The 23,189-nt window shown below is 34.5% G+C and overlaps 1 protein-coding gene across 1 annotated transcript in view; it reads left to right on the forward strand.

The window, feature by feature from the left end:
* The window catches only part of LOC149779189 (medium-chain specific acyl-CoA dehydrogenase, mitochondrial-like), a 45,204-nt gene extending 22,475 nt beyond the window's left edge, over window positions 1–22,729 (forward strand). The window contains exons 6-13 of the mRNA XM_089939761.1: window positions 709–789; window positions 2,766–3,005; window positions 7,505–7,576; window positions 12,200–12,268; window positions 13,224–13,319; window positions 15,324–15,500; window positions 17,091–17,162; window positions 20,061–22,729. Of these exons, the coding sequence (XP_089795887.1) occupies window positions 709–789; window positions 2,766–3,005; window positions 7,505–7,576; window positions 12,200–12,268; window positions 13,224–13,319; window positions 15,324–15,500; window positions 17,091–17,162; window positions 20,061–20,138 (885 nt within the window). The 3' untranslated portion in view covers window positions 20,139–22,729. The remainder of the gene's footprint in view (window positions 1–708; window positions 790–2,765; window positions 3,006–7,504; window positions 7,577–12,199; window positions 12,269–13,223; window positions 13,320–15,323; window positions 15,501–17,090; window positions 17,163–20,060) is intronic.
* Window positions 22,730–23,189: the final 460 nt, after the last annotated feature.

Genomic DNA, 23,189 nt, shown 5'->3' on the forward strand with positions numbered 1-23,189 from the left:
GATCCTCCAATTTTTCTGGATGCCATATTTTAGACAGCAAGTAGTTTTGGAAGCTGATGAAAAATAAAGCATTCCCCCCATTCACTTTAGAATGTGAACTAGATAATAGTATACCTATACTCAATGACAAGTGATTGAATGGATGGCACTCAGACCCGGGGCCCCGAATGGCAGAGTGGTCTGAAGCACTCTCCATTATGGATCACTGCAGTCTCACCTCTCTCTGCGCCAGTTCGAGTCTTGGATTCGGCCAATGTGGGTATGTGAGAAAACTTGCCAGTAGCTTCTCGTGGGTCGGTGGTTCTTTCCGGGGTTTTCCTGGGTTCTCCTCCACCATTAATACTGGCTGCCATGTATAGCCTATCGTGTGCTGAAAAATGGTGTTAAACCCTACAACAAAAGCACTCAGACCCTGAAACAACTGTGATTAACCATATTGGCACAGTGATTAATAACAGAAGATGTTGTCAATAGACAACAATGAAAACAGCTTACTGAAACATGTTGATTTAAAGAAATTTGCATTAAATCATTCAGTAAATTATTTAGAGGCCTTTCTTGAGGCGAATATGAATATATTTGAACCTGTTCACCTAGCCTTAAACCTCTACCTCGTGTCAGTCATTTGAAGTTACTGGCTTATAAAACTTGGTATTCACCTCAATAGTTGTGTAAAAAAGCATTGATCTTTATTTTTATTTATTCCAGCAAATGCCAGTCATACTGGCAGGAAATGAGGAACAGAAGAAAAAATATCTTGGTCGAATGATGGAAGAACCATTAATGTGTGTATGTATAATAATATTATAGAACATCATTTACCCAGATCAACCGAGGAACATGAAAATGAATATCGGAAGTTCTGAATAACCGTGTCATAGAAAATTGATATCCTGAAAATTTTTAACATAATTGTATTTAGATTAGAATGAATTTCCTCTCCCAGATAATAAAAGGAAAGTGGAATCCAAGAAGACCCATGGGTGAAGATTTCAGAGACTTGATTGGTGTTAGTATCCTGTACATTAACTGGATAAACCACGTATGTGTAAAAACAGTAGAATTTCGTTTATACATACTAAGTGAGGTAAATAGGAGGCGTGTAAAAGCAATAGTTTCTGTTATTTGTACTTGCCAGGGTAGTGCTTACTGAACTAATAACCACCCCTTATTCTAGCAAATTTGGGGCAATAAACAATTTTTAAGTTGCAAATCATGGCCTGTTTTTAAGACCTAGGGAGAGATCTATCATAGAATGCTAGTTGTATAATAACTTGTACTTTTTATGACAAAAAATTATCCTGTATATATTGTCTTGGAAAGATGAGAAATGGCACCACAGCTGATAGACAATGAAGTACATATGTACTCTAATTTTTTCTATAGTTTTAATATGCATGTGGATTTGCATTTACAAGCTGATTTATGTCAACAACCAATGTCAGCAGTATTGAGCCCACTCTGGATTTTATGTCCCAGATTGCCTAGCATCCCAACAAGTATTGTCCGATATCAGCCAAATTTGGTATGCAGTGTTACATTGATGAGACCTGAAACAGTTCCTTTACAACATTCCACATTATGCACCTTCCATGAGACTGAGTTTATTGTTATGTTGCTGTCTGTTTCTTCATCTATCCCTGTTTCATATCCTCATAGTAACTTGAGTTCTCAACCAACTACTATTAAAATTTTTTGTAAATAGTAAGTGAGGCATGAAAGAAACCTTTCAGTGTTTGGGCTCACAGGACCAATACTTGGGTCACATTGACTAAAAGAAAGAAAATTGCCTGAATACAGTAACTTGATTTATATAGACCATTACTTGACTAAAGTTGGTAAATTGCTTGAACTTGAGATAAGAGACTTGTTGATTTTCCGTTGTTAAACAGGCAAGTGTCAAAGGCACAGTAACTGCCCCAAAAATGGTTTCTGCACAATAGCTTGAGTGTTTTGTTGCCTTCTTTAACAAAACTTTGTGGATGGTTTGCATTTGAAACAGAGAAGACACCTGTTCAGCTTTGGGGTCATAAGGTCAAAGTTCACACCCAAGGACTGCTAAGAAGGAAAATGATTTCCACAAAATTTCTTTAGTTTTCTTTATATTGCATGCCTTAAAAACATTGCAGATGGTTAGCATTTGAGACGGAGAAGATGCCTTTTCATATTGGTATCAAAGGCCAAGGCAGCAGGCACTGGAAGAATGAAAACTCCATTTCAGTTATATTTTAGCTCAAATGGACCAGAAAGATTTGTGAGATGGCCTTTTGTCTATCATACTTCCATCTCTTAGCACAAGATTGTTATTCCTACTCTCAAACTACCTGGAAACTTTACACACACAAAAGCAAAAGACTTTTTCTGATGTTGATGTGATCCTAAATAAGATGTTGCCAAATCTTGCTTCAGTATGGCCGTTATTTTAGCATCATGGTACTAATGGAATATCATATCATATGGTAGGTAAGGGCTCAACATTTACACAAGCATCTACTAATATAATTTTCCTAACATTTTTATGTAAACATTATATTTGATAAAGTGTTAGGTGGATTCTTAGTTTTTGTGTACTTCAGTTCATACGAATTTACTTAATATATTAAGTAGTTAAAATACATTGTTTGCCAGCACTCAGTGAAGATAAAGATCATTTAACTTATTTCATAAAAGTCATTTGAATTGAAAACCTGTGTAAGATCTTTTGTTTTAACAAAATCATCTTTTTTTACCAAATTTCAATTGCATTCTATCATATCTGTGTCAAGGCCTACTGTGTGACAGAACCAGGGGCAGGATCAGATGTGGCAGGTATCAAAACACGGGCTGTCAAGAAAGGAAAGGAATATGTCCTTAATGGCAATAAAATGTGGATCACGAATGGAGGTGTGGCCAACTGGTACTTTGTCTTAGCTCGGACTGACCCAGATCCAAAGACCCCAGCTGGAAAGGCCTTTACCGGATTTATATTGGATGCTAAAACACCAGGAGTAACTCCAGGAAGGAAGGTAAGTTATAAAAAAGGCATCACACGGAAAAGTATTGATGAGAAAACTGGTGTGGGTGGGGAAATATGTTTATTGTTAATTATAAGTTAGAAGATAAGTATTCATGCACAACTGTACTGTTATTAGAAGATAGGTATTCATGCATAATTCTGCTATTGTTTGATGATAAGTAAACATGTATAATACAATGATGGTATAATACAGTGATGATAGATCTAAAATCTAGTGTGTGTGATCTGGATTTTCAATGTAGCTTTAACAATTTTTCAGTCATATCGCTACGACAGTGTGGCAGTTTGTAGTGATATCTAGCACTGGGGAATCATGTCCCACCCAATCACAGTGTACCGATGTCAGGCCAAACAGTACTAACACTAACCTCTTAATGCTGAGTGTTTAGCAAGGCAGCTGTTAGTACCATTTTTATAAGTCTTTGGTATGACTTGGCCATGGTTTGAACCTGCAACCTCTCACCCTAACCACTAGGTAACATAAAAGGTCTAAAAATGAATTGGTGTTTGACTTTCTTCCTCCAACTCTGTCAATGTTGTCTGGATGATCTCTTTAGATTGAGACTGCATATGACTCTCATCATTATGAATGGTAACAGTGGAAGAGTCATCCATAAGTGTTTCAGATTGGTACGGCTTGATGTCTGTCTCACTCGCCATGTTTTTATTTATATTCCGAGGACTGGCTAGTATTTTGTCATGGGACCACTTGAACTTGGAAAAACTCAGCAATTTACGAAATTGTGGTATCTTCTTCGCATTATAATTACTATATGCCCACAATATTTTTTTATAAACATTACAAGTCAGATTAAAATTTGTTGAGAATTACATACATAAAAGAGAAGTTTTATTTCTTGTCTCCTTTAAGGGACATCTGATTATGTCACTTATGGACAGGTATGCATTTCATATAGACAAAATATAACAAAATCTCTCCATAAACAACTCAGTCATAGAATTTTGGTAATTTTAAAAGTTGTCTTAGAGTTATCATTTTACTCAGTAATGAAGTCTACTATAAAAAAATTTCATTTTAGCAGAATGGTCTTAAAATCATTGATATCATTAGGCAGGTTTTACTCTGTGTAAGTGGGTTTATAAATGTTGTCCTGTTGAAGCAGTTGTCCTCATTAACAAAAGTTTTCCACCAAGGTAGGCTTTACTGCATCAGTAATGGTTATTATGCTAAGTTTATCCTAATTTTCATGTCAAACACATATATAGCTGTAAACAAAGTTTATGCAACTTTTTGGAAGGTGTTAGTCCTTCATAAAAACATCTAATGTAAACATTAGAATAATATGTTTCAAAATTATTCAGTTGAATTTTATATCGACCATTTGAACTAAATGTTAAACATTTTTTATCTGCGTAAAGTTTGATATCTTTAAACTAAGAGGTTGAAAGTGTGAAGCCATTAAAAAAAATTGATATTTACTGTGAGATTGTTTTTGGGTTAGGACATTACATTTGTGGGGTACCTACATCTTTTGTCGGCAAACTGGACTACAAATTCAAATTCACAACAAAATATGAATTAAGCCACTCCCACCCCTCCATATGCAACATTAAAGCATTATTTCTTTCTAAATTTGTTGTACTATCAGTTGTATTTACAGTAAAAGGATAAAGAGAGTAAGAGAGAGTATGAAAAATTATGTACAATGTAATTTTATTGTTTATGATATAATTAACATGCATAACTTAAGTAACTTGAAAGTTCTGCAGCAATTATATCTGATGCCATACTAATAAATGCAACACCACAAATGGTTTGTGCACTTTACTTCCCAAAGCACATTATATATCCATTTATGATAACAAAAACTAAATAAAATTGTATGCAGAATCATTTAAGTCCAAGAAAATAAACTCAGTCACAGTGTGGAACTTTTTAAGCACACATAAATTTTGGATAACATTAGTGGCTATTTATCGATATATCACACTAGCTGTATCTTTTTCTACATTTATGACCGCTCTGGTGGCCCAGCGGTTAGAGCATCCGCCTCGGATGCGGGAGGTCGTGGGTTCGATCCCCAGGTCGAATCATACCAAAGACTTACAAAAATGGTACTAACAGCTACCTCTCTTGGCGCTCAGCATTAAGAGGTTAGTTTTAGGACTGGTCAGCCTGGTGTCAGGATAATGTGACTGGGTGGGACATCATGCTACATGTTTGCAGCTTGATGCCCCAGTGCTAGACATCACTATAAACTGTCACACTGTAGACATTGTAGCGATATGACTGAAAAATTGTTAAAGCTACGTTAAAAATCCAAATCACTCACAAACACATTTTCTACATTGAGGCACTGTTCCATATTAGTTTTTCATGGATACAAAAGTTGTAACTACATTAGACTGTTTATCCCAAGTATAATGCATTATTCCATAAAGCAAATGGAATACTAGAACACATTGTTATTACTAAATACATTTCATACATATGATAAACTGCTAAATAAACAATCAGCAGATCAGTCCCACTATTTCAAAGCCTATTTTAATCAGATCCCTCCAAGTAAATTTTTGTTATGTGCAGAGATAATCCACTTTGCATTAGTTGGAATAAGGGTAGACATTTTCAGCTCAATTAAGATCTTATCTGATGGTGTATCTCTACCAGTACCTGAGATGTGCTTGTATCATACCCATGAACGCTTTTGTCTTCTGTTTAAACCGCTCCGGTGGCCTAGTGGTTAGAGCGTCTGCCTCAGATGCGGGAGGTCGTGGGTTCGATCCCCGGCCGAGTCATACCAGAGACTTAAAAAATGGTACTAACAGCTGCCTCGCTTGGCGTTCAGCATTAAGAGGTTAGTGTTAGGACTGGTCGACCTGGTGTCAGGATAATGTGACTGGGTGGGACATCATGCTACATGTCTGTGGCATGATGCCCCAGTGCTAGACATCACTATAAACTGCCACATTGCAGACATCATAGCGATATGACTGAAAAATTGTTAAAGCTACGTTAAAAATCAAAATCACATCACATCACACGTCTTCTGTTCACACCGATATTGGGTCAGCAAGTTATGTAGAGTTCACAGAGTATCAGAATCCTGTCAGGAAATGGAGGATTCTTTAGAATGAAGCAGGCCTGCAACAGTACATTTTATTTGAAGTTTCCCACTCTTTGACCAAAGCGTTAGCAGTATTGTGATAGCTGAGAGGGGAACTCAACTTCAACAGTGCTGATTACATATTGAAAAGATAGCTTTGTTTCATGAACATCTGTTACGCTGTCATTGGCTTGATTCTAGTGCCTAATCTCTAACAGTCAAGAGCTTGATATTTTGATAGCTGTCTTTAAGAACACTACAGAACCTAGCTGCAGACTTAATTATAGTGGTGGTATTAAGCTTGGCTGCTTCTGCTTACATGCAAAAGGATCTCAGTATCTTCTTTGATTTAGATCTCCACATTATGCTAAGTGTTATAATTTACATAATCAGCCCAATTTATGCATTAGACATTTAGCATTATTGCTTGAAAATGTGTGGAAAGTGAGTGATGATATAATCTTTTATAGAGATATATACATTGTCACTCAAACTTAGTTTTTGTAATATGCTTGCCTTAAGGTGAATCATATTGTGTTATGATGTCATTCATCCATTAGTCTGTTACCAATTTTTATTTCTGTACTTGAGTTGTCCATATTAATAGTTATCAAACTTTGCAGATGACATAAAAATGGGATGAGGGAGAATCTTATTGATTTCAGGTTTAAAAGCTCAAAGTTCAAGGTCATTGTTACCAAAGCAGAAAAATTGTTTCAGCACAATGACTTCAGTTCTTCATCATCAGCTGTAACCAGACTTTATGGATGGCTTACAGTTTGGAGAACCAGTGTATTTAAAGGTCAAAGGTCAAGATCGCTGGGACTGAAAGAATAAATTTCTTTCTGCACAATGACATTAGTTCTATACATACCTTGATCACACTTTGTGGATGATTTGCATTTGTGTTAAAGAAGAAGCCTATTGGTTTTGTATGTCAAAAGATCAAAGGGTAAGGTCACTGTGACGGAAAGAAAAAATATGGTTTTCACACAGTACTGTTTTTTCTAAACCACAAATTTGGACCAAATTTTGCGGATGGTTTTTACTTCTGGTAAGGAGGAAGCCTGTTGATTTTTGTTTCAAAAGGTCACAGTTTGAGTCATTGTGAATGAAAGAAAATTGTTTTTCCACTCATATTTCGGTTTAGACATGGAAGACCATGAAGCTTATAGTGTGCATATAATGTGCTTTTTATTTATCATACTGTTTTTTCTTTTTAAAACAATACTGAAATTAACAACCCATATGTATATATTTTCTATGTGAACAATTTAATTTGGTACCCATAAAATTAATGATTTATTTCAATCTTAAAGCTCTTTTATGATATTTCGAAGAAATTGTGCTTATATCACTTTCATTTAAATGTTTTACAAGGTTGATATAAGCATAAACTTTGAGACTTTTGTATATTCAGGAATGGAACATGGGCCAGAAAGCTTCAGATACAAGGGGAATCACCTTTGAGGATGTGGTTATTCCAGAGGAGGTAAAATTAACATGTCTTAACATATATTCTTTTCCTCTTTGCAGATATATTTGGAGAGGAACTTTTTTAATCTTTTGTTTTTTCCACTGTATTTTTTATATTCCCATCATATATTTGGAGTGTTACTTTATTAGTTATGTGGTTCTCAAACAGGTTATTTGCAATTTCCAATCTGTTTAATTTCATTTCACCTTTGCTATGTATTTATGTATGTTGTTGTTGTTTTAGGGATTAAAGCCATTTTTCAGCAAAAGATAGGCTATACATGGCAGCCAGTATAAATGGTGGAGGAAGAACCACCGACCCATGAGAAGCTACTGGCAAGCTTTCTCACATACCCGCATTGGCTGAATCCAAGACTTGAACCCATGCAGGCAGAATTGAGTTGGCAGTGTTCCATAACAGAGAGCACTTTAGACCACTCGGCCACTTGGGGCCCCTTGGAAAAAGGTAAAAATCTGTCTTCTTAATGTAATGTGTCATATATATTTGACATCTATCAATTTAGTAATTACTTTGTTATGAGGCAGTAATGAAACTCACAATGGGAAAGATGGTACATGATGGGATGAATAGACATTGGTCATACTTTTAACCCTTATTATAGAAAACACGCAAAATCTGATAATAACCAAGGCAGATCATTCCACTTCTCTGCTGGATTTATTTTGATAATAACCAAGGCATGTTATTTCATATACACCATATCTGATGGGTAATACTGAAAATAACATGGCATCCACATTTTCAGAAACTTCTTTTAACCCATACAGTGCTATATTGTTTGCAGTACAAGATCCCTCAGTGCTGAATTGTTTGAGAAAAATAAAGAACAAAACTGCACAGTTTTTAAATTGCATGTATTTCAATAAATGTACACAATAGATAAAGAAACCCTATATGAAAAACGATGATGGATGTCTAAACTTTAAGATTAGGGTCAAGGCACCTTTGTAAGTTTAACATATTTGCATGTACAGGTGCAAATGCAGGTAAAATGACAAGTTACCATTGCAAGTTCCAAGTTTTATATTGGAACAGTTCAAATGTACCTAAGAAATATTATATTCTTTAGTAGTTCAACCATGTACATGTTATGTCTGTTACAGTGTTATATCTAAATTGTGAAAATCACAGGTAGAGAAAAGGTAACAGTTTTATAAACATCCACTCCATTTTTTCATGCAACTGTTCTTCAAGTCTGTCCCATTAACTCTCTGATCTGCATAACGATTTGTTTTTGCTCTACAGTCAGATGCAATAACTCGTTATCAAAAAAGTATTAAATAGTCCATAGGTTCAGTGTCTGCAATATCAACATTTAATTCTGAAGTACCAGTGAATGGGGGGGTTGACAGGCAATCCATCTTTTCTTGTCCAGCCAGCATGTACATCAGACTCCAGTTCCACATCAATTCCTGGCTCAAAAACACTCTTGTATTTCCATCAACACTTCGCCAGTTCCAATAATTTCGTCCTCTTCAAATCTTTCAAAATCATTCTCATCATCACTTTCAGAAGTCAGTATTTGCAAGATATCACTATCGTATTCAGCATCAGCCATTTTAATTTATTTCTAGGTACCATGTGCTCAAAAGCGAGTATTTGTAAAACTTTTTTGCAAAATGCATATTAAAGTACAACGGAATACTTGTTCTGGGCCTCTGTACACTAATCAAATATAGTTGGCAAGCAGTCATGGCTAGTTGAAGCATATGTAAATTGTTGCGTACCTGTAAAACGACTTAAGTCACGACAAGCACTATGAGACCTCGACCGACAGCACAAATAATCTCATGACTGCCACTTTAAGGGTTAATAGAATGTGTCAGGCCAGAAATAAATGTATAACTGCATGACTGATTAAGAACTTAAAATGTTTAAAAGCTGCTGACAGATGATTCGGTATGAGAAGTTTCTGAAAATATTGTGTGTAATGGTTTGATAGAAGAGGACTTAGAATTTGTCTGGATATAAAAGTCTGACCATAGAATTAATTAAGCAATTGTGAGCTCCTTAAATCAAAAGTTTCTATTTGGTATTGTTGTTGTTGTTGTGGGGTTTAATGCCATTGTTCAGCACACAATACGCTTTACATGGCGGCCAGTATTAATGGTGGAGGAAGAATTTAGGAAAAGCCTGGAAAGAACCACCGACCCACAAGAAGCTACTGGAAAGCTTTCTCACATTCCAACATTGGCTGAATGCAATCAAGACTCGAACCCACACAGACAGGTGAGATGGCAGTGATCCGTAATGGATAGCGCTTTAGACCACTCGGCCCGTCAGGGCTTCATTTGGAATTGTAATGCTTCTCTTGCTGGACAGCAATGTCAGAAATTAGTAGGGGAGATCAACTTCTGGTTTAAATCAAACCCATTACTAAATAAATGATATTAAAAATATATTTTTAAAAAGAATTATTGAGAAATACTTAAAACTTTTATCTGCATTTCATGAGTGAAATCAGGGTCATGAAGCTGCTGTCATGAATATGTCAGAACATATCTGTTTATAGACTGGTGTGCTGAAAAATGTGAGACTTGGTAAATAAATACTTCATTATATTAATGTGAGACATAAATAAATACTTCATTATATGAATGTGAGACACGGTAAAGAAATACTTCATTATATGAATGTGAGACGTGGTAAAGAAATACTTCATTATATGAATATGAGACATGGTAAAGAAATACTTCATTATATGTATGTGAGATGTGGTAAAGAAATACTTCATTATATGAATGTGAAATGTAAATAAATACTTCATTATATGAATGTGAGACTTGGTAAAGAAATACTTCATTATATGAATGTGAGACGTGGTAAAGAAATACTTCATTATATGAAGGTGAGACGTGGTAAAGAAATACTTCATTATATGAATGTGAGACGTGGTAAAGAAATACTTCATTATATAAATGTGAGACTTGGTAAAGAAATACTTCATTATATGAATGTGAGATGTGGTAAATAAATACTTCATTATATGAATGTGAGATGTAGTAAATAAATACTTCATTATAGCTAGGCTTAAGATCGGTCTTTGGAATCCACTTGTGATCTAAGTTTACAGTTGTGTTTCAGATATAATTCAAGAGGAATTATTTTTTCGTATCATTCACTGGAATTACTAAGTGCTCATTGTCATTTGGATTAACACATTGTTTTGGAATTATTGATAACTCATTCAAAGACATACTGGATTGCATAATTGTGGTTCATCAGGACATTAGAGACTATTTGTGCATTAGAACATTCAAGACTATTGGTACATCAGGACATTCAAGACTATTTGTACATCAGTACATTCAAGATTATTGGTACCTCAGGGCATTTAAGATTATTGGTATATCAGTACATTCAATACTATTGGTGCATCAGGACATTCAGTACTATTGGAATTCATTCAGAACATTCTATACTTTTGGATGTATGGTAGGACATTTAGGATTATTTGTGATGTAATTCACAGTCTTAAATTTTCACTTTGTAACTTACAGAAATATTTTTTAATTTTTCTAAACTTGTTTGTTTTGTTCTGTTAGATAGTGTAAGACATAGACTTGTAAAAATTCTGTATAGAGTATTCATATTAAAGATATTTGGTTTTTTTGGGGGGGGACCATTATAGAAAGAATGTTCCATGGAGTTAAGAGCATGCAAAGTAGAAAATTGGGGACCATTATAGAAAGAATGTTCCATGGAGTTAAGAGCATTCAAAGTAGAAAATTGGGGACCATTATAGAAAGAATGTTCCATGGAGTTAAGAGCATGCAAAGTAGAAAATTGGGGACAATTATAAAAAGAATGTTCCATGGAGTTAAGAGCATGCAAAGTAGAAAATTGGGGACCATTATAGAAAGAATGTTCCATGGAGTTAAGAGCATGCAAAGTAGAAGATTGGGGACCATTATAGAAAGAATGTTCCATGGAGTTAAGAGCATTCAAAGTAGAAAATTGGGGACCATTATAGAAGGAATGTTCCATGGAGTTAAGAGCATGCAAAGTAGAAAATTGGGGACCATTATAGAAGGAATGTTCCATGGAGTTAAGCAAAGTAGAAAATGTAGATAATGTAAGACTTTTAAGGAAAATCACTTTGCTGCTAGTACAAACTTTGTCATTCATTAGCTTTAACTTTAAAATACCCAGATTCAGTCATAACTTGGGTTCCATACTTAAATTGGATATCAACAGCCCACTGTAGGTAGTAGTCATTCCATTAATGAAAAGTGATTCCCAATTGCCCCATCTAGGTTAAAAAGTGGGGTCATTTATAAATAAACAAGGGTTGCAAATACCCTAAACCCATCTCTTGTTTACAGTATTGCAGAAGCCCATGAGTCTGTACTCTATGTGTAATACTGTAACAGTGGATACAGGTATTGTAGCAGACATGGAGATTGCAGACAAACATGCTATAGTGTGTTTCTAAAATGACTGATTCAGTGCTTAAAATTCAGAAAAAATAATATTTATTTATAATTATCACAGTCATTTGCGTCATGGATTTATTAATTTCTGCAATAAACAAATATTCACTTTCTGTCCATTTCTAGTTTTCCTGTATACAAAGTATGTATTGAGTGGATCACCAGTCTCTTGTTTTTATTTCAGAATGTACTTGGTCAAGAAGGCATTGGTTTCAAGATTGCAATGGGTGCCTTTGACAAAACCAGGCCACCAGTAAGTTGTTCTTGGCTTGTAAACAAATAATGCTACAGTGCAACCATGGCAACAAGACATGGAGATTGATAAAGCTTTGATAATTGATGGTCAGATCTTTTAAAGTCAATAAAAATATTCAATTTCATTCACAGAAATATAATTGATCTGTGTGTGATGTGATGTGATTTGGATTTTTAATGTAACTTTAACAATTTTTCAGTAATATCGCTTTGATGTCTGCAGTGTGGCAGTTTATAGTGATGTCTAGCACTGGGGCATCATGCTGCAGACATGTAGCATGATGTCTCACCCAGTCACATATCCTGACACCAGGCCAACCAGTCCTAACACTAACCTCTTGTAGTACTCAAATGCTGTCTGGCATTATTACGAAATGTCAGACTGAAAGTCATTTTGAAACCAGTCTGAAACTTTAGCTTCATTTCCATGCAGAACTATAAATTATTGATGGAAACATCAGAATCCAACTGCAAACATAAATTGCAATGGCCAATTCTGATTACCTAAACTCATATAGGTCAAACATTTTATAAAGTTTAGTTTTTTTTCTTCTTATTACCTCATTATTTTTGTTACACAACTAAAAGTATGCAGCACCTTTATACTGACTCCAGCTATGCTTTAGAATAAAGTTTGGACCTATAAACTGAATCTGTTTTTTATAGATTATAAAATCACAGGAAGTTCGAAAAATTGTCCAGATATTAGTGGGGTAGAGGTATGCGCCAGAAACGGAGAAAACTATTGAACCTTAAAAGAATCCACTAACTTTTAATGAGTAACTGTTAATCTTACAACTACTGGAGCTGGGGACTAAATTAGAACTGTAAACTTTGGTAATCATGTGAGTACAGCTTTTCTTTTGAATAGTGATCTAATAAACATTTCCATGATACAGTCTGTATGATAACAAACGAAAAAAGGCTCCAAACTGTGTATTATCTGTTTTCAGGTGGCCGCAGGAGCAGTGGGGTTGGCACAAAGAGCTTTGGATGAAGCCACCAAGTACTCCATGGAAAGAAAAACCATGGGAAAATTTATCTGTGAGGTAAATACTTTTTCTCATGGAAAAACTAAATCATGAGGCAATCTTGTTGTAACCAAATAAATAAATATGCTTCTTTGAAGTTTACTGTTATTTTCCCAAAGAGATAGTAATTTAATTCACTGTTTTCCTTCTTTAATATGTCAGAATACATCCTCCAACAATTACTCAAGGATGCTGCTTGTGACTTTTTCCTGGAAATTGTGTTATATTATAATTCCTTTACATAATGTAATTGATTATAATGCAGGATTTTTGTGATAAGTACTATCTGTTGAGCAATCCTTTGTGAAGTGAGTAAATTCTTATAGCAGTGATGATCCATTTGAGCATACATGATGGATGGCATTATTTACAAACCCCAAACATATCCATCAGCTATTCAGTGACTGAGCCTTTATATTTACAGTATAATTACATGTATATGAGGCACATTAGTCTTTTGCAGTTTCTTGAAATTTGAATTAGCTTCTCTATCCTTGAGTGGATTGCCACATGACTCGGCAAATATATTAGTAAGGGTACCTGAAAGATACCCAGCATTGGGCTTACCAAGAGGTCACAGGTAATATATCACTGCCACATGACTCAGCAAATATATTAGTAAGGGTACCTGAAAGATGCCCAGCATTGGGCTTACCAAGAGGTTACAAGTCAAATATCGCTGACACATAACTCAGCAAATATATTGTAAGGGTACCTGAAAGATGCCCAGCATTGGGCTTACCAAGAGGTCACAAGTCAAATAATGCTGGCACATAACTCAGCAAATATATTAGTAAGGGTACCTGAAAGATGCCCAGCATTGGGCTTACCAAGAGGTCACAAGTCAAATATTGCTGGCACATAACTCAGCAAATATATTAGTAAGGGTACCTGAAAGATGCCCAGCATTGGGCTTACCAAGAGGTCACAAGTCAAATATTGCTGGCACATAACTCAGCAAATATATTATTAAGGGTACCTGAAAGATGCCCAGCATTGGGCTTACCAAGAAGTCACAAGTCTAATATTGCTGGCACATAACTCAGCAAATATATTAGTAAGGGTACCTGAAAGATGCCCAGCATTGGGCTTACCAAGAGGTCACAAGTCAGATATTGCTGGCACATAACTCAGCAAATATATTAGTAAGGGTACCTGAAAGATGCCCAGCATTGGGCTTACCAAGAGGTCACAAGTCAAATATTGCTGGCACATAACTCAGCAAATATATTAGTAAGGGTGCCTGAAAGATACCCAGCATTGGGCTTACCAAGAGGTCACAAGTCAAATATCACTGCCACATGACTCAGCAAATATATTGTAAGGGTACCTGAAAGATGCCCAGCATTGGGCTTACCAAGAGGTCACAAGTCAAATATTGCTGGCACATAACTCAGCAAATATATTAGTAAGGGTACCTGAAAGATGCCCAGCATTGGGCTTACCAAGAAGTCACAAGTCTAATATTGCTGGCACATAACTCAGCAAATATATTAGTAAGGGTACCTGAAAGATGCCCAGCATTGGGCTTACCAAGAGGTCACAAGTCAAATATTGCTGGCACATAACTCAGCAAATATATTAGTAAGGGTGCCTGAAAGATACCCAGCATTGGGCTTACCAAGAGGTCACAAGTCAAATATCACTGACACATAACTCAGCAAATATATTGTAAGGGTACCTGAAAGATGCCCAGCATTGGGCTTACCAAGAGGTCACAAGTCAAATATTGCTGGCACATAACTCAGCAAATATATTAGTAAGGGTACCTGAAAGATGCCCAGAATTGGGCTTACCAAGAGGTCACAAGTCAAATATTGCTGGCACATAACTCAGCAAATATATTAGTAAGCTATTATTAACTTTTCTTTTTTACAAGTAGCAGGCATCTATCAACACAGTGCACTTTAAATCTTTGTACTTTCTTTTTTATTCACTACAAAAAATTTGAAGTGTTAAACGTTTTGTTCAGTACAAAAATATTTGAAGTGTTAACATATTTAATTTTTGACACTTTTTCAGCATCAGGCTGTTGCCTTCATGTTGGCAGATATGGCAATAGGGGTAGAATCAGCCCGCCTGGCAACATACAGAGCAGCTTGGGAGATTGATCAAGGCAAAAGAAATACTTACTATGCTTCCATTGCCAAAGCCCTGGCTGGGGATGTGGCTAACAAATGTGCCACTGATGCTGTTCAGGTATTACCTAGGACATTTTAGGGAATGATCTATAATTTTGAAATCGCATCTAATTGTAATTTTATTCAGCCAGTTCAAATATTTTTTTTCCCTTAAGTGCTAGATGCTTTTCTTAGATGATATATAAACACTAATAATAATAATACTGACTCATATTTACCTTGTACCAAATATGAAAATTGAAAGCTCTTAGGCTGTATTGCCAAATTTGTATTTAGTTTTGGGGACAGTTCAGGATTTGCTGCTGGGAACACTTGTTGCTGATAACTACAGTACTAAGAGAAAACATGCTTTTCCATGTTGATAGATTCAGTAAATTAACCTATGTTTCTTTGTACCTTGGGCGTAACAATAATTTTTTTACCATAGGTTTTTGTAAATGTGGGTAATATGTTATTAATTTTGTGTATTATGTTTCTGAGAATTTACTTAAAAGTAATTACTTGTTGTACTATTCGGTTTTAAGCATCTGTTCCAGAGTGTTTCAGCAAATCTGATATTTTTAGAGTTGATTTTAACTCTCTTCTGTTTGGTTTACCTAACACTCACAGTTTCTGCCATAGGAGTGCAAAGGGATACATAATGTTACCCCTGTCTTATCAATCTCATCCTGTCACGTCAATCTGCATTTGTGGCAAAATTTAATTTCTATTCAGTGAATGTTAAAGGACATTATGGATTCAAACTAAAGTTCAGTATAAGGCTTTACATTAAGAAGACCTAGATCAGTATCTTTATTTTTTTCATTCTCACACACATTTTAATGGAGTTATGGCCCCTGTTTGTCTTAGCATTTTTCTACCCAATAGCATTAGACGTTTTTGTCTGCACTGTAACATTTGTAATGGATTCAAAACAAGTTTGGTATAAGGCTTTACATAGAAAAGGCCTAGGTCACATCAATTTTCACCAGGTTCCAATCAAATCTGGCAGCATTATGGACCTAGTTTACCAATGAAATTTGCCATTCAAAAGCATGAGAATTTTGTTCTACTCACTAACTTTTAAAGGACTTAATGGATTCACACCAAATGTGATCTGATGATTTACTTTTAAAAGTCCTTGATCAAATTGGATTTTCACTAAGTTTCAACAAAGTATAACAAAGAGTTATGTCATATGCTTCAGTTAACATGTTGCCGTTAATTTGCATCAGATATATTTTTCTGATCAATAACAAGAATGACTTCATTCAGTCCAAATCTGGTGTCAGGTTTTAGATGAAATAGTTTCATTTTCACCAATTCCAACAGATTTTAATTCATTTTGTCCAAGAAGGTTGTTCTTAAGTTGAATTAGAATTTTGTTTCCAATCAATAACTTTTGAAGGACATTATGGACTCGAACCACTTTTGGTTTGAAGTTTTGCATTTTGATGATTTGGGTAAAGTTTGCCTTTACTCATTTTGACAAAATTTTAAAGAGTTATGGCCCCCAGTTTTCAATGGAAAAGTAGCATCATATAGGTGAGGTGGCATCCTTGTCATATTTGGGCTTGTTCTATGTGTTATCAGAATCAAAGCATTACTTACATATGATTGATATTCAGAAGAATTTAAATGAATCTTTTTAACATGGATAATTTTTCAGATCTTTGGAGGAAACGGTTTCAACTCTGAATATCCAGTAGAGAAACTAATGAGAGATGCCAAGATCTATCAGGTATACATCCAAAATCATTTGTACTTCATCCCAAAAAAATGGTTTTGATAGTAACAATCACTATCCAGATACAAAATAATGTTAATTAATTTTTATCCCGATTTACCAATATTTCTTGGATTATTAATGTAGGCACTGTCATTAACAATAGATCAACATTTAAGCAGCTTCTCCAAAACTAAGGAATAGAATTTGACTAAACTTGAAATAAAACATTCTGGCATGAAGTTCTGACATTTATACAAATGATACCAATCTGATATCATATTTGGCTGCTGTTACGTAAACTTGAATAATTTTAGGTAACGTCTTCAAACTAACATAATTGATACCAGATTTAATGGAAAGTGTCCCAGCTAAAACACCTTTCAGTTTAACAAAAGATGCCATCAGATATGGCTGCTATTACTAAAAATAGAAAAAATATAACTTTAAGTAAATAAAAATGATGAATATAATTTGAACTACTTTGACCCAAAGTATCAGGATGTAGGAGCCATTCATTGTTGGACAAATGATGCTGATAATCAGGCAAATGTAGATCAAGATAACAAATGAGAGAAACCTTAAAAGCATTGTTTCCATAATGTATGGAATCATCCACGCTGAAGAAAATTCAACAGAGTATCCTACTAATTCATATTTCTTGGTCAGCTGCTCTTATATTTGGCTGTTAGGCAGACATTAGGTAGTTGAGTGATCATGGACCCACATGGGCCTGCTTTCATGTTGTTCAAGACTTCACCAAACTGGTCAAGTTGGACATAGGGATGTTTGAACAGAAATTTACAATTTAGAGTGATTGATTTCTCTAGGTGCTTCCAAGAATTGTCTTAGCTTTACATTTAGAAACTGCATATATGGACTGGACAGGCCAGATCTCTTAATTTACTAAATGAGTATGTAGAGAACCACTTCATAATAAGAGACATTCCATTTTCATTGATTTAAATAAAACATGTGTCATTTTCACTGAAAAATGGAGCTAAGGGTTTTTACATTGAAATTCATTGTAGATGTTGGAGGAATGCATATTTATACTGGTAGGACTGCTAGAAAAGAAGTAATATTATCTACACAGAAGCAAAAAGGAATAGGTTCATATCCCACCTGATAAGAAATAAAATTGTGTTTCTCTCCCCAAAATATATTTAAATATAATAGCCCCAAATATGATCTGGGATGACAGTTGACAGATTATTATATTCTTGGACATCCTTAGGGCTGACAAACTCTGCCATACTACATACATTACATCTGGGTACATTCAGAGGTCATCTGTTGAGCTCCTGAATAATTATGATTCACTCAGTGACTGGTTGTTGATGGTATAACAAGATCACAGAAAAAGAGTTCTTTAATCAAACTTGTTCTTTCAAAGCAAATTTGTCAGGTAGCATTGCCATTGACGTGTTTAAAAAAGTACAGCATATTCTTGGCTCACTGTAATAACACAAAGTTTGTTTGAAAAGAATTCATTGACAATTGATTTTGAACTACATCTTATGAATGCTAAAATGTAAACTGAGGCTTGGCCAGACTTGTACAAAGCTGGATATCCAAGGATGGTTTTCACTTATGATGCTATATGTGGTATCTTAATGTCATTGTGGCTGTCTGTTGACCTATCCAATTGTCTTTGTGTGTTAAGAAATAGTCAATTTATTTACTCAATAAACACAGCATGGGCAAATTGTACTCAAGTTACTGTTGTTATGGGTTTAATGCCATTTTTCAGCAAATGATAAGCTATTCATGGCAGCCAGTATATTTGGTGGAGGAAGAACCCAGGAAAACCACAAACCCTGGGAAGAACCCAGGATAACCTGCAGGAAGCTACTGGCAAGCATTCTCACATAGCCAAGATGGCCAAGCCTAAGACTTGAACACACATGGACAGAGGTGAGATGTCAGTGATCCATAAAGACAAGCACCTTAGACCACTCAGTTGCTTGGGGCCTCCTCTGTATATACTCATGCATAAGTTTGGTCATATTGCAAATAATATGGACCCTGATCTGACATCACATAATGTACTGGCGAATCAGAGTCCATATTGTTTGTTCTAATGATAACTTCTGACGTGCTGCATAGACCCAGATCTGCTGGTGGATTATGGCAGATCAGTGCAAATGCAGATTGTAGTTGGATCATACTTACGAAGAAGCATCTACAATATGTAACAAAATAGATTTATTGTATTTCCTGTCATAATAATAAAGAATAATTTGCATGTGCTACCCAGTTTTCACACCTGTGTACATTTTTAAAAAATAATACATTTTATCATTTTAAACTTTTTCTCTTTTAGTCAAGGTGCTATAGTTTTCTTTGTTAATGATGGTGACATAGTTTTCTCAGGTGAAGATGGTGCCATAGTTGTGGCATATGTGTGAAATACACCTATGGCAAACTTTTTCATTGCCTTAGCAAGAACTTCATCAGAATAGGTCAGAAATTGTCTTGAAAATGGTCGTTTGAGATTGTTTGAAGAAAGTCTGGTTTGCATTGGCAGTTTGGACAGTGATGACAGCAGTAGCACCTTCAAAATTAGGATTTTGGATTTTAACTTTTTTTTCTTCAAATTTTCGTTGTCTCGTATTTTGAATTTACTATTTTTCATGAAGTGTCCATTTTCACAGATCATTTTATGCAACAAATCTCAAATTGATAGTTATCCTTCAGTGGAAACACTAGAACACCTTCCACAATCCATGAATATAATATGCCGATAAAAATTCCATTTTTTCCCAAACCAGAAAATGTTATGTTCACAAAATGAAATAAATTCACAGAACCATAAAAAGTCATATGCATTTGTTGGCAATATATAGTGTTCTGTGATATCCTTAACTTGAAAACAAGTTCGTCTGGCATTTTCTTCTATTTTTATTTCAGATTTATGAAGGAACTGCACAGATCCAGCGACTCATCATTTCAAGAGAATTACTTGCCAAGGGAAAACAGGGAATGTAAAAACATAATGTGACTCTGACAGTGCACATTTTAAGACACCTTAGTGTCAACACCAGAAACATGTTTATGACAGTCACATCACAGTGAATTATTGGAAACTCTAAAGAAGTACATTGTAATCCTTCTGATAAGATGTACACTTGCTTTGATCAGTTACAAATTGTTAGTTTTTACAATTTTACAATGGCTATAGGTATCTTTGGAAAACACCATATGCCTTTAATTGCTACATATTTCATTGTTTCAAACAATAATTTATTTTACAAGTGGAAGAGGAGACAAGTTCAGAAGAACATGAAAGTTCCTTGCACTGTGCAGTGTTAAATAAGGAATAACATTGATGGGAAATTTAGTATAAGTATCTCTGTTGAAGATAGGACTAGACGTTTTATCTAGTGGTAAATTTTGTTTATACTGTTATACCTTTCACAAACTTCTCCAGTATTATTAAGGTAAATGGCCATAATTCAGTATAATGTGATTTCAATATTTGTGAAATTTTAATGGTTTATTACTTATAAAAAAGAGGCTTGAATCGTTACTGTGATAGATAAAATCTAATATTCATGTAAATCTTGCATTCTTACCTTGTTTATTTGCAGAACAAATGATTCATAACTATGCATTGCAGAAGCATTTTCTAAGTAAATGTGAACAAATTCTTCTTTTCTTTTCAAAAGTTTTGTAAATGGATGCACATTTTGAAATGCAGTTCCTTTACTGAGTGAACTCTTTATTGGGTGGGTACAAAGAGAAATACAAGTACACTTAAGAAAAGTACTTTATTTTGAGATAATTAGGATTGCATATTTGAAGATACCACCTGACATGTACTGTAAAATTAAGGAATGCTGATTTTGGTCGTGGTCATATCATGTTAATAGTTAAGCCATTTAGTTTAAATTGTGCTAAATAATAAGGACATTCTGTTAAATCTTTACAGTATTTAAAGTACAAGTTCTCTTTGTGTAAACTTGTGAGCTGCAAACTTTGACATTGTTGACTCACATAGCTACATTTTCTGTTCATGATGTCAGTGTGTGTATATGCATAACATGAGAGAGAAAAGAATAAAAAGCATAAAACAGAGAAAATAACGATAGAAAAACATTGATTATATATATTAATGAAAATCATAATAAAACTAATTAAGACCATTATTTTGACATGGGAAGATTATAAGAATAAGACCACCCAATTACGACCACTGTCTAGATGGGGGAAAACGGTGATAATAAAAACTCACAAGTAATAACACTGTCTACATGGTGAAAAATGGTGGGAAAATCTGAGTGGGTAAATTAGCTGTTTTGCAAATAGAACTCAGTGAATGAGGTAGCTATTGAAAAGTTATCTTTATTTGGTTGTATTGGGACATTTTAATGTAATTTTTAAAGTGGAAACTAATTTCTCTTATATGTAACCATTCAGAGTAAAACTTTGGGACCAAGATTAAAAATATTGCACTAACAACGGGCATAAGATTTACTGAGCTTCTCTTTATCCATGAAAAGTGTGAATATATATATATTTGTTATTGCCTGTGTTAATTTGTTTGCCATTTAATGGTGCATTTTCTGTTAGACAGTAATTTATATATTTTTTACAGTAATGTTTCATTGTGTGTGCAAATTCCATGATGTATAGGGATAATACAGAGCAATTTTGAGACAGCTTGACCAGTAGGGAAAAAAGACCTAAAGTATTTGCTGCTTCAATAATTGTTTTCTCCTTTGAAATGAGTTGTTTATATGCACACTTTTGGGATATTGTTTATTTCAGCCTTTATCACAAACATCCATGTTCACAAACTTAAGTTTTCTTCTGAAGCCATTGGATCAGAGACCATCAGGCAAATATGATCAGGTATGGTCAGATTATATGAAAGGTATATTCTCCTGCAGCACATGAAATCAGCGTTATACTCTGACATTAAAAATTACTTATTACGTCAATAGTCTAATTCCCCATGAGAATATGTGTAGAATTTTGATTTACTGGGATCCCTGGCTGGACATGTGCATCGTGCATATGTTGGTCTTATTCATTTTATTTTAGTTTATAATTATATTTGAGACATAAAAATCACATCTCCATTTAGAGTATGTCAAATTATGAAAGAAAATATAAGGATAGGAGAAATGGTTCTGTTTCCAAAGTGTTCATTTTGCTCAGGTTTCGGTCTTGAGAGATTTCAGTATATTTATATCACTATATAGATTTCAGTATATTTATATCACTATATCACTAAACTGAGGCTTTAAATTACACCACCACTTCTTTAACTGTTCATCAATCAGCAAAAATTGACCAAATGTCAAAGGTGTAAGTTTGCTGGATCAGTTGTGACACGAAGTTTTGTGTGGAACAGTGTTTTCAAGCATCACAGAGATCCATTTAATTTAATAAGTCTTATTTTGATGAATTAAATAGTTAAATAAAATTATTTTTGAACATTCTCTTTTTATCCTTGTTTGATGACTTTCAGTATCAAATAATGTTTATGTGTACAGCATTATAGATAAATCTGCTGGTTTTATTAAAAATTTGAATAAGTGCCTATTGCAGCAAATAAACTACTGAAAAGAAGATTTGCACTGTTGGCAATCTTTGAATCCATAACTTTATTTTTCTTACAAGTTTTAAATTAGACATCAGTGTCAATATTAGATACCCTGCAGTACAATGGCTTATTTATTGATTTATCTGAAGTTTTGCAGGCATATTGTGCTCTGTCCTGTCAGTCCATTAGTGAATGAGTTTTTTTTTTTGTTTTTCCTTGTAACCTGAACTCATTTTAATTTTATTGAGAAAGCTCATATTTAGCATAATTCAGTATAATGTATATGTTTCATGATGCTCAGTACCAGGCAGTGAGGGTTGTAGATCATGAATGCAATCTTGTGAATTGTGGTGGTGGTGGCTAGAATTTTAATCAGGACTATTCTTTCATTACCAGAATTAACAGTAAATTCCACTGGAGAAAACATTTTTTTATTTGCTTGATAATGCTTTGAATAAACATAAGTTGGCAGAACTGTATGGGGTTTT

The sequence above is a fragment of the Sinohyriopsis cumingii genome, chromosome 17, assembly GCF_028554795.1.
Source record: "Sinohyriopsis cumingii isolate HCF-2022 chromosome 17, ASM2855479v2, whole genome shotgun sequence".
Classification (NCBI taxonomy): domain Eukaryota; kingdom Metazoa; phylum Mollusca; class Bivalvia; order Unionida; family Unionidae; genus Sinohyriopsis; species Sinohyriopsis cumingii.